This window comes from Gordionus sp. m RMFG-2023, chromosome 2 (assembly GCF_954871325.1).
Source record: "Gordionus sp. m RMFG-2023 chromosome 2, tfGorSpeb1-WG-v2, whole genome shotgun sequence".
Classification (NCBI taxonomy): Eukaryota; Metazoa; Nematomorpha; class Gordioida; order Chordodea; family Parachordodidae; genus Gordionus; species Gordionus sp. m RMFG-2023.
The window spans coordinates 47472360-47487538 of record NC_088776.1 but is presented as its reverse complement, the minus strand read 5'-3'; the positions used below and the strand labels follow the sequence as shown (position 1 = coordinate 47487538).

The window sequence follows — 15179 nt, the reverse complement described above, 5'->3', positions numbered from 1 at the left end:
GAGTATTTTTCCAATTTTCCCTTCATATCTTACATAAAATTCAGGACAATTAATATTACGATTTCTTAAATCAAGTTTATATAATATTCTTGTAAACTAGAGATCTGCAACCCGGCCATTACTCATTCGGGTTAGTAACTAAAAATTAAAAAAATTTGTGCCGAATTTAATTTTTTAAAATATATTATCATTCAATTATGTTTGCTATAAAAATATTTTATTTGTAGAATTTTTTTACACAATTAAAAAATATCAAATTTTATAAATTCGGGTCGGGCCAATAAATAACTTTTTGATAAATAAAATTTTTCAGGGCTTGAAAAATTATTCCCGATGCAGATCACTATTGTAAACTATTTAAAATCACAATGTCAGAATTAAATTTTGCCTTATCAAATTTATAAGTTTCATTTCAATTTTCGAGATGGAATTAGAAGAACTTCAAATAATAGACCTAAATAAATAATGTCATGATATATCTTCGAATTGTCCTAGATTAACTATAAAAATGACGGGACGTAATGGTAACTCAATTTTTATGGATATATTGGGGCTACTTTTATATCTTCAAAAACATTAGATATTTATCAACTTGAATTTAGAAGATGTCGAGTCTTCGGTATCTTTTATAACCTTCACATCCATGAATGCATTAACAAATTTATAAAAATGGCTATAAATTTAAATAAAAAGATTATTGATTTATAGCTTAATAGTGGGCAGAAATTGAATGTTTCATCGCAGTGTTTCAAAACGCAAATAATGCATTTTAAATTGGACAGCATTTTTACTTTGTTTTAAATTTAGATGTTTCATATTAAAAAATAAAAATTAACCGTTCAATTTGAACATACTTGCGTTTACGGTTTTTAATTGCGTTTGGAAACACTTCGTTGAAACGTTCAATTTGTGCGCACTATAAGGCATGCATCATTTGAGTATAAAATGAAATGCCAAAAAAAAGAATAAGTCGAACAAGGAGAAAGTAGAACGACGAAGGCCTACTATCAGAACATCTATAGAAATAATGTCTGATTGTGTACATTTGATTATTTAACAATATCATTGTTTTATAATAATCTATAACAATAAAATTATACAGCAATACATTTTGCTCACTTCAACTAAAAATTAAAGATTAGATACAAACTGTTCCTACCTCTACTGTTAACTCTTTGACGTTCTAAAAAGGTACCATCATCGAGTTCGAGGAACAAATGGAATGATTAGATACATTTTAATTATTTTTTTGTACTTATTATTTTATCGAAATTATTATAAAAGTTTATAGTATTATCATATTTTTATTGAAATAAAAAATGGATATAAAATAGATTACATGTAAGAAATTCAAAAAAATTTTTAAAAAGACTTTTTACATAAAAAGATTTAAAATTTTAGATTAAATTTATACTTGAGCATTCTCAAAGAAGATCAAAAAAAATTTTCATTTTTCATCACAAATGATATATTTTCTTTTTATTATTTAAACAAGACGTTTAATCTTAATTAATTGCTTGTCCATATTTAATATAATTAAAATAAAATCTTACTTTGTTTACCCTTTTTATTGTATATTTTATAATGACACTCGTCATTGTATTTTGTAAAAGAAATGTGGCGAAAATTAAACTAAAATTATAGCTCTAGGGATTAAACACAACAAAACTTGTTTTGTAAAATGGTAAAAAAATTTGACAATTAATTAACACATGTGACGTGTTAATGGGTAAATATTATATTAAAATTATTTTATAAAATATATATTAAACCAAATAATATATTTTTTATTAATTAAATTAAATATTGCGGTCTATTCACATTCATTAATCATATTTATTACTTTGCAAAAAAGTTTTAAAATCTATTTAACCACATGCCATATTCCTTAAAAAATGATTTATAAATTATACTAAAGATAACCAAAATATTTGTAATTAAATTCATTTTAAAAAAATTTTAATGCATAAGATTTATACCTACGCAACTAACCTTTTCAAAGCAAATTATCAATGTATTTTAAAGTTGGCACGTAAAATGTCCGGTGTATAATTCTCAGTGCTTCTTGGAAATAATTGTCCCAGAATATTCCATTATAAAAAAAAATCATATTTAAAAATTCTTCGAAATTAATAAACAATTAACGTATAACGTATTTACTAAAAAAAGTATTATCCTTTACCCAGGATAGGTGGAGAAAATGGCTTATATATTATAGCTGCTTTCTAGTAGGTTATTGCTTATAAAAAATACTAGTGATTAGTTCTTATAAAATGACGACGACTAATAGTAATAGCCATTAAATTGTTTTGGCTAATATTTTTCTTCTATCTCAAGGAGTAATTTTGCCATCACTGATTTAATAATTGGATTTTAAAAAGGTATAAGGTTTCTTTCAATAATTTGATCACTGGCAAATTTTTTAAAAGTTGAATTTAATTTTTTCACAAAACGCGAAATACAAATTGGACATTTTTTAATGTAGTGTTTGGTTAATGTGATATATTCTATTTTTTCAGAAAAATTGGAATCTCTCATAGAAGTCTGCAATGAAGTGAAATTTTAGCCAACAGGCCCGCACTTTGTTTTAAAAAAAATTTACCACCCCCTCCCCACCTCTCCAAAAAGTTATCATTTGATTTGTGTAGTATTATACTAATAAAAAAATTTGGAAATTTGTCCTTATTTTTCTATTTTCAGTTTATTTTGTCTAATTGGGATAAAAAAATATATATGAAACGATCGTTTTCAAAACAGTTGCAAATTAGCAGTCTCAAAATACTCCGAATTTTGAGTAGTTGAAAAATGATATTTATTTGGTCCATCTTTGAAAACTGATGGCTAGAACAATTTCAAGTGTATACCCCGAGCCAGGTATAGAATCCTGCCTGTTATTTCTAATATTTACCTAATAACCAGTCTTGGATGAGCGTTTCACCTTCTCTATCATCATTCTTGCTTTAATAATTCGTTAAAACTATTTCCTAAAAAACATTGAATTGATTTTTTGGAGCATTAATTTTTTTATTAAATCTATATCATATAATAAAATGTAATAAAGCCAACCCTATTTTAAAAAATAACCATTTCGGACACTTCTAAAATTATTGGAAAAAACAAAATATTTAAGAAAAAAAAATGTTAAAAAAATATATAGCTAAATTTAAATAGGCATGTGAATAACAATAAATATTGGATTAAAACATGATTATTTAATATAATAAAAATGGATCAAGAGCGAAAATTGTATCGTCTTTGTGATTGCGCCAATTTTCGAATTTTATTCTGTGCTTGGTATTAAATCTAGATGAATATTAAGAATAAACCATTTAGCCTTATTTCTCATGTGGTCCTATATAGGTTTTTATTATCCTTAATGACGAAAAGGTTCTTTAATTTGTGCTTGTTGGTAATGTTGCCAAAATATTAATCCTAAAGTAGTTTTAATATATTTGGGAAAAACTTTATTCAAACCATGCAATGCTTCCATTCCGTTTCTCGGAATATATTCTAGTTGAATTAATCTTTCGTACAAAGATCTAAATTCAGAAATCAATTGGCCTTCGGATATATTAATATCCGCTGAATAAAATTCTGCCAAATGTTTAATTTTTTAAAATCAAAATTTAATATTTCCCCTGATGGATCTATAGGCAATAAAATTTGTAAATTTCTAAGCGCCATTTAGTGAACCATAAATCTTTTATGATTAGAGTCAAGAATGTGTCCATAAGTGATAATAATCCTTAATTGATTCAACATTTATAGGAATTATTCGTTTGTCTTGGTGCAAGTCGAGGCTCGCGGATGTCAATCCGCATTCATCTCTTTACATATACTTCATTTTGTTCATTAATTTCATTTGGAATTATTAACGATGTCTCAGATTGTAATAAGGAATAATCAGTTATTAGTTGGGAGTTATATAATTTTTATATAAAATAATATTGGCCTTTTTGGTAAGCTAAATTTTATTATATCCATCAGTATTTAAAAAAATATAAGAAATTATACCTTACATTTTAGAGGGATAAATTAATACACAAGGGAAAAATATTAATACTCTTATACATTTCATGAAAGCTTTTATATTCTTTCAAAACTAATTTATAATCTGAATTTTGTATGGGTTATTGGGGGTCGCTATATAGAGGGCGGGAGGCTTGGCAAGTCATGAGTAATTTTTGGCAAAAAACTTCCTAACGATTCAAGATGTTTGGATTCAAAAAGTTGAACATTTTCACTATTAAGAATATAAAAACCAGGGAGGCTTGGCAAGATATGAGTAATTTTTGGCAAAAAACTTCCCAACGATTAAAGATGTTTGTATTCAAAAGTTATCATTTTCACTATTAAGAAAATAAAAACCATTTCTCCATCTAAAAAGCTTGTGTATCGGGGAAGAAAAGAATAGTTGGAAAACATTAATTTCTAGTATAAAATTATCATTATTACATTTATATATTAGCTATATAAATTTTATAATAAACAACTTTTATGAGTCCTTAATTAATATTGAATAATCAATATTAATAAAAAATATAATTATCACATTATAAAATTTTGACCTAAGCATTAGGACATCTCGTCATGAAAAACATTAAAAAATATAATAAAAAGTGAAACCTCGTTGTCTGAGTTATGGTTAGGTTTTCTGATTTTCTTAGACCTATGTGGTGAGTCTGCGATACGAAGTTCGCGACGCACATCTGTTTCATAAGGAACGGCGTCATTACCGCGACACATTGTAATTCTGGACATGTCAATCTCTTCTAAACGAGTAATGTTGTTACCGGATGTATAGTTTCTATTGATTCTAGGATCCCTGGGTCTACCCACGTTATTATTAAGATTAGACATTGAGTTAACGTCCATTTGTTGGTTTTGGTAACTATTGTACCAATTATTTTGCGAATTCGAATATCCGCTCATCGCTGTAGGAACAAGGTTGTTATTATTCAAGAGACAATTGGTAGGTAAAATGTTATTATTATTATAATTTTGATAATAATTCATTTGATTAGGTGATGATCCCAAGATACCCCTGGAGTTGGCCGTCCACGTGGATTGTGGTAAACCGTAATAAGTTGAACGATAATCCATGATCAGGCCAAAAAATTTTTACCTCTAATTTAATAAGATGATTTTAAACAAAAAAAATAATCATTTGTTTTTCAATTACTCGAGGAGATTAAATAAATTAATTTTAGTAACAAAATAACATGTTTATTAATTGACAATATCCATGATAAAAATAACAAATAGAAGATTGCCTTGTAGTTTTTTTTAAAATTACATATTGTCGCAATTTTTTTTACCTAAATAATTCATTGCATAATTTCTTGAGGGGCGGATGTTATCAGTAAAAATATTCTTTATAAATAAAGTCCTTCAAAAATAAACTGGTAATACAGTATTTTATAATTTAAATAAGAATATATACTTTTATTTGTTAATAAGAAATTTATATTATTTTTTAAAAATTCAGATGGGCGAGCAGAACTGAAAATTTGTTCACTAACCGGAATTTGAGGGGTTTTATATGATTTAATAATAAATTTGATAAATGCGAAGAATTGATATAAAATGTGTATAATATAATTTGGTAATTGAAACAATTTATAATAAAAATAGCGAAAATTAAACTAAGGCAAATACATCGAATATTTAATGAAAAAAATCATCCATATGTATTATTTCAAAAGACGGACAAAAAGACACGAGATAAGCATTAGATCGGGTAATTTAGACCCGGTCCAGTGATTTTTGTCCAATTGATTTATAATTAACAATTTTAATAAATTTTACTTGAAATAATAGAATTTGGTAAAAGGAAATAAAGAATTGAAATTTTTTATTTTTTATAAAATGGTAGTTATACTAGGTTCGGGTATTCAAATTAGTATAGAAAAAAAATAATAATGACTAATGAAAATTGAATAAACAAAAAGTTGATTGACTTAAATGATGATTTACGAGCTAACAGAAAACATTATTTAAATTTTATTTAATGAGAAATTTAAGATGTTATCAAATTGAAATATTTTCGTTTATCACCAATTGATTTGTTATATTTTATAAGATAACATCAATAATTTTTGATTTTTTTAACCCTTCAATATTCTCAGGTGAAAAATATGACGTTAGTACTTGGGGTGGGATTTAATAGACCCCAATTTCATCAGACAGCACATGCAAAATAAACCATTAAAATATGGCACGAAACTATAGTCTTTAATGGATGGCAAAACATCAGAGTTGTTAAAGTAGTCTAACATTTTTGGTAGCTATAGCTAATAGCGGCTACTTTTTTTGTAATTATTATAATTTTTTATAATGCTACTTTTTTTGTAAGTAGCTAAGAGTAGCGGCTACTTCGCTACTTTTAAAAAATATAATGAAGGTAAGTGTAAACATGAAAATTTAAATATAATATCATAATTAATTATAATTTTTATTTAATTTTGAAATTAAAATATAACTTCAATTTATAATTTATATTTTCATTTGTATTATAAACCTAAATCACGTGTTAATAATATAAAATGTCATCGCCTATGGATATCCAAATCGTTGAAAGTGATTCAGACAATGATATTAATGAAATGGAAGACACCAGGGAAGAAAATGTTATTAATAGCTATAAAACAAATTTCCCATTCCCTAGATTTGAAAATTTTTTAAAATAAATATATAACCAAAACTGGTTTCATTTATTTTTTTAAAATGTAAAAAAAAATATTTCCTCAAATCAATCCAGTAGCTCAAGAAACACCTAAAGGTAAATTGTCATTTTTACATTCTAATAATATTTATTTTATAAGACTTGTTCATGAGTTTTAAGGAAATGGAGAAACATCTAAATAATTTACAAAGGCGACTCTACATCCAAAAAGACTAATTCAATTCAAACCAAATTAATTAATAATGCAAATGACAATATTTCTCAGAAATTGGCTGATAAAGTTATTGTTGATTTTATATTTTATACAGTTCAGTCAATGTCCTTAGTTGATAATCCATCATTTACCATGATATTATAACAATTTTATGCCGCCAGACACTAATGAATAAAATAGCAGATAACTTTAAAATGATGAAAGATGCTCTAATAGTAGAGTTATCAGAGATATCATATATATGTACCAAGGGAGATAGTTAAACATATAACAGAAGGTAAAAACTTATTTATATTTATAAATTGATCTGATTAAATATTTTTGAGCTTATTTGGAAATCATAGGCCATTGGCTAGACCCTAGAACTTTAAAAAGAAGATCTCTGGCATTAGCCCTCAAAATGATAATAGTATGCCAGACATACGATGTATAATCTATCTTATATTAAAAATATGTATATAAGATTAAATACGACCTTACCCTCAAGCGCCAATGTCGAGAGATTATTTAATAAGGCAAAACTTATACTTTCTGATCGTCGCCCTAGACTTGGGGATGATAATATTGAAATGATTTTATTATTAAAATGCAACAAATTACCATAAATATTTATTTTTATTACATAAATTTTTTTATAATCAAAACTAACTATATTTTAATATTTATAAATGTTGATTTTTATATATTTACTATACAATAACATTATAAGCAAAAAATAAAAATTTGTTTGTAAATTTAGCTACTTTTTTTGACAAATAGCGATAGCGGTAGCGCGCTACTTTAAAAGTAGCGTTGAACAACTCTGCAAAACATACTACACACTTAATCTAGAAATAGTTTCATCGCAAATATACTTGCTCTCGTAAATATCATTTTAAGTTAATAAAAATTTTACCCCTAAACATTCCCACCCCCTCTTTCTAAAAAATATATACAATATATGATTTTAAAGAAGAATTTGTAGAAAAAATTAGCAATAACGACAAAAAAAATTTTAATAAAAAAAAAGTGAGAACCTATAATTATTTTTATAAAAATCTAATATAGTCAAAGGCCTACAATAAGTGGACTTAAAGATCTCCAAAAAATTGATCTAATAGTTCTTTCCCTCCCCCCTTAATAAAATCCAGGATATTCAAATATTAATATAATCTAATTTTTAATTAATAATATCAATACCAAAACAGATGGGAAAAAAGTTACACGTATAATCAGGTAGAGTCTAAAGCTCCAAAAAACCCTTATAACTCATGAACTACTGAATAAAATCAAAATTAAATTTGAACACATATACTTTACCTAAAAATTTTATGTAATTAAATGACTGGGGTCTCATTGCCCCCCCCCCTTTGCAAAGATGGGTTAAACAATGCAAGATGTTTTTGAAATGAAAGAAATAAACCAAAACATTTGGTAAAATATTCATTTTTTTTCGGTTTTATATGTGGAAAGATAAAATAAATTAATTAGATTAACCCAATATAAATAAAGATAACACAAATAAAATATTTAATCAATTTCAATATAATAGCTCCTATAATGATAACTTTAGTGTTGTTAAACGGCTCGTTTTGAGCCGATTTTTTAAAACGGCTAACTCAATATTTCATTTAGAAAAATATTACGCAAGTCTGAATATTTTGCTCATAGAAGGAACAAAAGTTTAGACAATATTTTTCTGGCTAAAATATTGAGTTAGCCGTTTTGAAAAATCGGCTCAAAACGAGCCGTTTAACAACACTATTATAAAAAAATAATAATCCTAATATACAAATACATTAAAGACACCTAAATATGACAAAGTTTAAAACTAAATCGAGAAAAGCGCTTTTTTTAGTGTTTTGCAAAATAAAGTTTAATTTAGTACGCAATATATTTTTAAATTTCTAACCTTTTGCATTAAAATTATATTTTATATGCGTCTATAGGATTAAAATAAGTAAGTAAATTGTCCATTTCTATTTTCTTAGATATACTTATATTTTAATTTTTATTATATAAATTTTGCTTGCCCCTCGCTGACTTAGGTCTACCTCTACCTGCCCAAATTGATCTTTTTTATTATTATTTAACAATTTGTGATATCAAAAAAAAACTTTGATAGGTATTATTTTTGATAGCAATAACAGATGCAAGCAAGTTATTATTATCAAAAAAAATTCATTTTCTCCGAAAAGAAATAGGGCGTATGATTTATGATGTAGTCAAAAAATATCTAAAAATATTGGCAAAAAATAATTGGGTGGCCGTGGTAGTTTTTAGTTTTACAAATAATTACATTTATTTTAATTGATTTGTTCAAAGAGTTTAGCTCAATAAAAAATATTTTAATAGTATTCTAAATTGAATGTTGATTCACTCCTTTAGTAATTTATATTTTTTGGACTTGTATTACCTCAATTCTACCCATGAGTTGTTTGACTTTTTGTCGCCAGAATTGGACATCTTTAATAAGAATCCGAATAATAAGATATTCGTATTTGATTCCTAAATTAATTAGGCCTCAATTTGTGAATATTTGCCGGTGCCTTTGTGTATGATCTCTAATATATTTGTAGACTGCTCCGTTTCTATTCACTAGAAATCTTAAGAAAGAGGCGGATTCCTGTATGAATTTATTTTTAAAGCCTTCGACATTTTAATTCCTGGCAATAAGTATATCATCGTTATCCACGTTTGCTAAAAAATTTGCAAGAGCACATGCTAATTGAAAAGGTAGTTATAATATTTAAAATAAGTGAGGCAAGATGACTAAATCCTGCTAAAACTAAGCGACAATTTGCTATGGTCAATATCAGAGTTGGTAAAATATACTTTTCAAATGTATTTATAAATACTATTAAAAAATTATAAGGTATATTTTTTATAAATAAGCATGTAAAGTGTGTTTAATGCCAAAAATAAAATAAATTATTAAAATTCGAAATAGTTTAATAAACTAAATATTTTTTATTCAATTTGATATTTTATTTATATTATAAAATATATAATTAAATCCTCGTAGTTTCACCACTGAGGCATCCCCGTTTTAACATATTTTTAGTCATTATAAAAAGTCTTTCAACGACGCGTAAGGTAGGGTAGTTTATATGATTCATACCCTTATAGATAATCTATATATAGTAAAATCATCACAATCATTTTAAAATTATCAGCCAAAGTTTGATGAGTGCTAAAATGTTCTTATCCATATCCATCTGTGGTTGTTGAAAAAATATGAATATGGAACCAATCAAACATATTTGCTGATATTATTGTTTTTTTCGTCAGTATCACTAATAATCCAAAAATTCAGTTAATACCATATTTTCGTCCTCCATTGCATTGTGCTTGAATTGGAAAGAAATAAATTGACAGATATTTAATTAATTTAATTAAAAAATAATATAAAAAGTTAAATAAATGTAAAGATGTATCTATCAATATATGAAGATAAGAATGCACTTCGTTTTTATATCTTGATACTTTAATAACTCTTAGTCATAGAGATATTTTTAACTCGGATCTTGATATTTAAATCTTAATTCGGATAGGGTATCCGATAAGAAATTTTAAAGAATTGCCCGACTGATCCAATCCTCGTATTTTTTTATGGACGCGATTTCCATCTTTCCGAAATTTTATTTTCCCTTTTTCTTATTTTTTGGATTGTTAAAAAATAAAGATACTTAAACAAAAGTTAAAAAATTAGTGCTGAAGGAAGGTTAACGATATTGGTATTATTTTTACAAATTATATTGTCATTAGGAAAACAAGATAATTTAAAGTTTTCGGGACTAGGCTTGCCTATTTTTTTTTCAGTTTTTGACTGACTGATCAAATGCTACTATTTTTTTCAAAAGGCTGTATATTGGATCTTTGCAAGTATAGTCAAATGTAGGAATGATGTTGTTTCGCATAAATTGGAATTTTAAGATCTGCATGAATAAGAATGTCACTGATTGCTTTTCTTATGTTGATGATAGGTCTTAACAAGGAACCTGGGGTTGGATAGGTCAACGTATTCCTTTAGTTACTAATCTCTCGAGTTCTAATTTAATATGTAATCGTAAAGTGTTGGAATTCACCTAGCTGGAATGTATGTTAGTTGGGCGTTTTAATTGAATTCTCGCTTAAAAAATTGGATAACTTTTGCCCTGATATCGAAATTGATTTTTTATTTGCGTCCTGGACTGACCTATCATCGAATATCTCGTTGAAGGTTGAAATTGATTTTCTATTTGTGTCATTTATCAAATTAATAAGCTTTGCTTGGTTTATTTGCAAGTGGGGTAAAATTGGTAGATGGAAATTCAAACGAGGGAATGTAAAAATAAGTGCGTTGTTAGATTACGTCCATATTTGAGATAACATTCTGATCTTACCGCAATTGCAATTACACGTAGATATTGGTTTCTTTTAGACATTGAAAGGAGTTTCTGTAGTTCAAACTTAGTTGGATGATGGCGAGGTCAGACACATTTTTTGGCTCGGTTTTGATTTTGACCAATTTGTCAAATGCGATTCCTTAAATCTCCGAGCTTTAATGTTTTTCGCAATGTAACGAAAGTGATATCATGCTCTAGTTTGTAAAAAGTTGTGTAAAATAATTTACGCCTAATGTTCGATATTATAACTTTTTTAGATTAATGTAATTCCAAGTTTCATTATTGAGAATAAAGGTATGCAAACGGCATAATTTTTAGGCCCGGGGTGGAAATATAATCTTACAATTTTAATAAGGTTGTCAGACTCAGTTTTTAAATCCATGGCCTAAACCGAAATATATGCTGTTGAATACCAAAATAAACAACATTTATAGTATTGAATGATTAAATTAAAACTACTATACTTTATGGATTATCACTTCTATGAAATATCTAAATTTATCAAATATATACAAAAAAATTTTTTGCCAGGTCTGGCCCAAATAAAAAATCAGACGTTACCCTGAAAGGCTGGACCTTGCAGACTGACTAAGAATAAGAATATATATTGGTATTTTTCCGCAATTTAGATAATAAGGAGATAAGGTTTTAAAGAAGAAAAATTTATAAACAACACTAGATTAATTGGAATTCTTATAAACTTATTTTTTATATAAACAAAAATTCGTATAAATTTAAAGACCGATCATTATCCTTATTTATTCTCTGGGTACAGGTTAATTTCGAGGTGAGTTTTCCTAACAAAATTAATCATTTCTAATGATCCTCAAAATATTTATAGTAGTCAAAAGCAATTTTACATCAATTATATTACTATCAACTTAAGATAATTACAAGGCGATCAATGTTTAATATAATAATATTCATATTAATATATTGAAATAAAAGACCAGAATCGTCCACTGAATCATTTGTTAAACTTGAGGGTTAAAATTTCTATAAGAATTGCTTCTCGGGTAAATAATGCGAGATTTTTCTAAATGACTAGTCCTGTGGTCTAAGAGTAGTTTAAGAGTTTCAATGCATTTACTGGCTATGATAAATCGATGAAAATTTTAATTTTAAGTCTGCTATATTTTTGAACAACATGATGTAGTTTATAGTTAAATTGAATGTGTTTTGCCTTTTTAAAGTGTTATAATTTCAGGACATGGATTATAAGAAAACTTAAAATATTTTGATCTCAGAAGAGAGAGATAAAGATTTTTAGAATGCTCAGGATTTTTGATAAAATTTTATCTAAAAATATATTTTTATAAGTAAATTTGTGATTTTTATGCCTAAAAAATCTTTCATGAAATCATTTTTTTGATCTTTAAAAAAAATTCAATTTTGTTGATTTTGACAGGTGTTAGGAAAAAAATGAATATATTATATCTTTTTTCATTGCGGTCTCGGATATTGTTGTGGAGAAAATGGTAGTTGTGTTGTGTGTCATATTTTTATATACATATTTTTATATTAATATTGTGTAATGCCAATCAACGAAATAAATAAGGTTGATTAGATTATAATTAACGTTGAATAACACGTGATGAATAGATATATTTGTTTTTACCAATATAATTGTAACATCATTATAAAATTATCGTATTTTTTTTATATTTATTTTGTAATTGTTGAAAAAATTATTGCTTCTGATATTCGTAAAGCTATCAATAAAGATATTTTCAATTATTGTAAATTATAATTCCAAAGAGAATAGTTTTGTGTAGTGTAAATTAAGTATTTGAAGGGTTGAAAGGAAGGGATTTGTTTTAGTTAGTTTTATAAATTGCAGATTAAGTATTGGAGAGGTTGAAAGTAAGGGATTTTTATATTGTGTACAAAGATGTCTTTTTTTACAGAATCAGGGGCCTCAATAGATTTCAAATTATAAGTAGGTACCCCATAAGTATTTTTTTTGTGTATGGAAGGGGGGGGGGGTGGAAGGGAGGCTTAAAAATATTTGTGTTACGCCTCTGTCTATGTGCTAATAAATTTTATCACATCAAATGTTGATTTGATATAATAGATATTGTGTTATATTTGTAGTCGCTAAAACTGTTATTTTATTTTATCTATTTTTATACACTGATTTTTCTCGTATCAGATATCCATGGCCTTTAAATGTTTTTTTGATAATTTGTAATCTATTCTCTGAAGCTTGGACATTTTTTAATAAAATATCCTATTTTGATAACATCGTCTGTTGGTCAGCCTTTAGGAAATATAACAGTATATTTTGAATTGTATGTAATGGCGTAACTAGAAATTTTCTTTGGGGTGGATATACACCTATAAATGGCAGGAGTCTTCACCCTCAGACCCACTATTAACAAACCTTCGGCCCATTTTCTCGGTCTTCAGCCCATTTTCTTGGTCTTCAGCAGGTTTATCTTAAAAACCATATTTCTTTTTATTTTCCTCTATACATTAAATTTAATAATATCAAGTTATTCTAATTAAAATAACATAAAATTTGACATTTAATCATTTTTATTAATTTATAAAATTAAGGAAATTAAATTGTTAAATCAAATATATAGGTACTTTTATACAACGCTCTAATTTTTTCAAGCATAAATAAATTTTATTTAAATTGATAGTTATTTTTATTATTTAATGTTTATGTTTATATATTTGATCTAATCTTAAACTATATAATTTTAAAAAAAATATTAACAATAAAAATTATAGATTTTAAAAATTACTGCATATGGGTGGTTGGAAATAGTGATAATCAAAATTTGTAAAAAGAGTATGTGTCTGAAGACCATTTTAATGAATTAGAGTTAAACATATAAATGTAAAAAAAGGACAAAATGTTTATTAGGGTGGTAAAAACAACTATCTATCAATCATATTAAATATGAGGGATTTTGATTAGACTAACCTAAAATATTGCTTATAAATTAGGGATGGGAGTGGGGGTTCTACTCAAACCTATAGAAGCAAGGTAATAAACTTTTTTTTTATCATATTTATATAAGAGATGTTCATTTGGGGTTACAAAAAATATATTAATATTACAGAGGGCTTGGGATAGGCATCCTCATAGATACTTGTCAATTAGATCTGTAATTAATATTAAATTCATTTAAACAAATAAAACAATCTGATAGAAAATAGTATATAATTTGATATGTTTAAAAAAATCAAACACAAATCATTTTTGAATTGTGTCTATTGTCAATAACTATCTTAATATCAGATATAAAGAATTTTCCAAACATGAAATAGTTATCATTAACAGTTAAATAGTTAAAAGTAAAAATTTGTTTTAATGAAAAGTTAGAAATATAAAAAATTTAGTTAATTTTAGTCATTCTTGATTTTATACTTATAACATGAATAATTTGCATTAGTACTTATAAATTTTATAAAAATTATTGAATTATATTTTTTTAAATTGTTCCAATCATGCTATATTTACATTAAAATATAACTTTATTGAATTGGCTTAATAAAGGTAGCAATATATCAGTTACTAAGATATAAATAAATATTAATATCATAAATTCTTATTAAAGTAATATATACTTTTCAATAAAATATTGTAATTTATAGACTGCTTTACTATTTAGGGAATACCGTCTATAAATTTGAATGACATGAAAAGATGTAAAAAAAATAATGGATGTCAATAATAAGATGACATTCCATAAATTAAATTAAATTTAGTAATACCAGTGGCCAGAGATGGGCAAATCCTTAGAAAAAGGAATCTATATGCAGATACAAACTCGTTATAAAAATTTTATTGGCTACAAAATGAGTGTTTTTAAAACTCAAAAAGATATAAGATGCTTGTAACCTGAATCTATTTCTGCACAATGAACCAGTGGCGTCGCTAGGAGGAGGCGCGTAGGGG

The 15179-nt window shown here is 26.0% G+C and overlaps 1 protein-coding gene across 3 annotated transcripts in view; it reads right to left on the bottom strand.

The window, feature by feature from the left end:
* LOC135923662 (uncharacterized) overlaps window positions 1-14940 on the bottom strand; it is a 31165-nt gene extending 16225 nt beyond the window's left edge. For 2 of the 3 annotated variants that reach the window (XR_010571258.1, XM_065458532.1), the window contains exons 1-2: window positions 14849-14919; window positions 4627-5127 (exon numbers count right to left, since the gene is read on the bottom strand). Coding sequence is in view for 2 of the 3 variants with exons in the window: in XM_065458532.1 (XP_065314604.1) it covers window positions 4627-5103 (477 nt within the window). In the remaining variant the exon portion in view is untranslated. Of the gene's footprint in view, window positions 1-4626; window positions 5128-14848 lie in introns of all 3 variants that reach the window. The other variant, XM_065458533.1, reaches the window with a different exon arrangement.
* Between the last annotated feature and the right edge of the window lie 239 nt (window positions 14941-15179).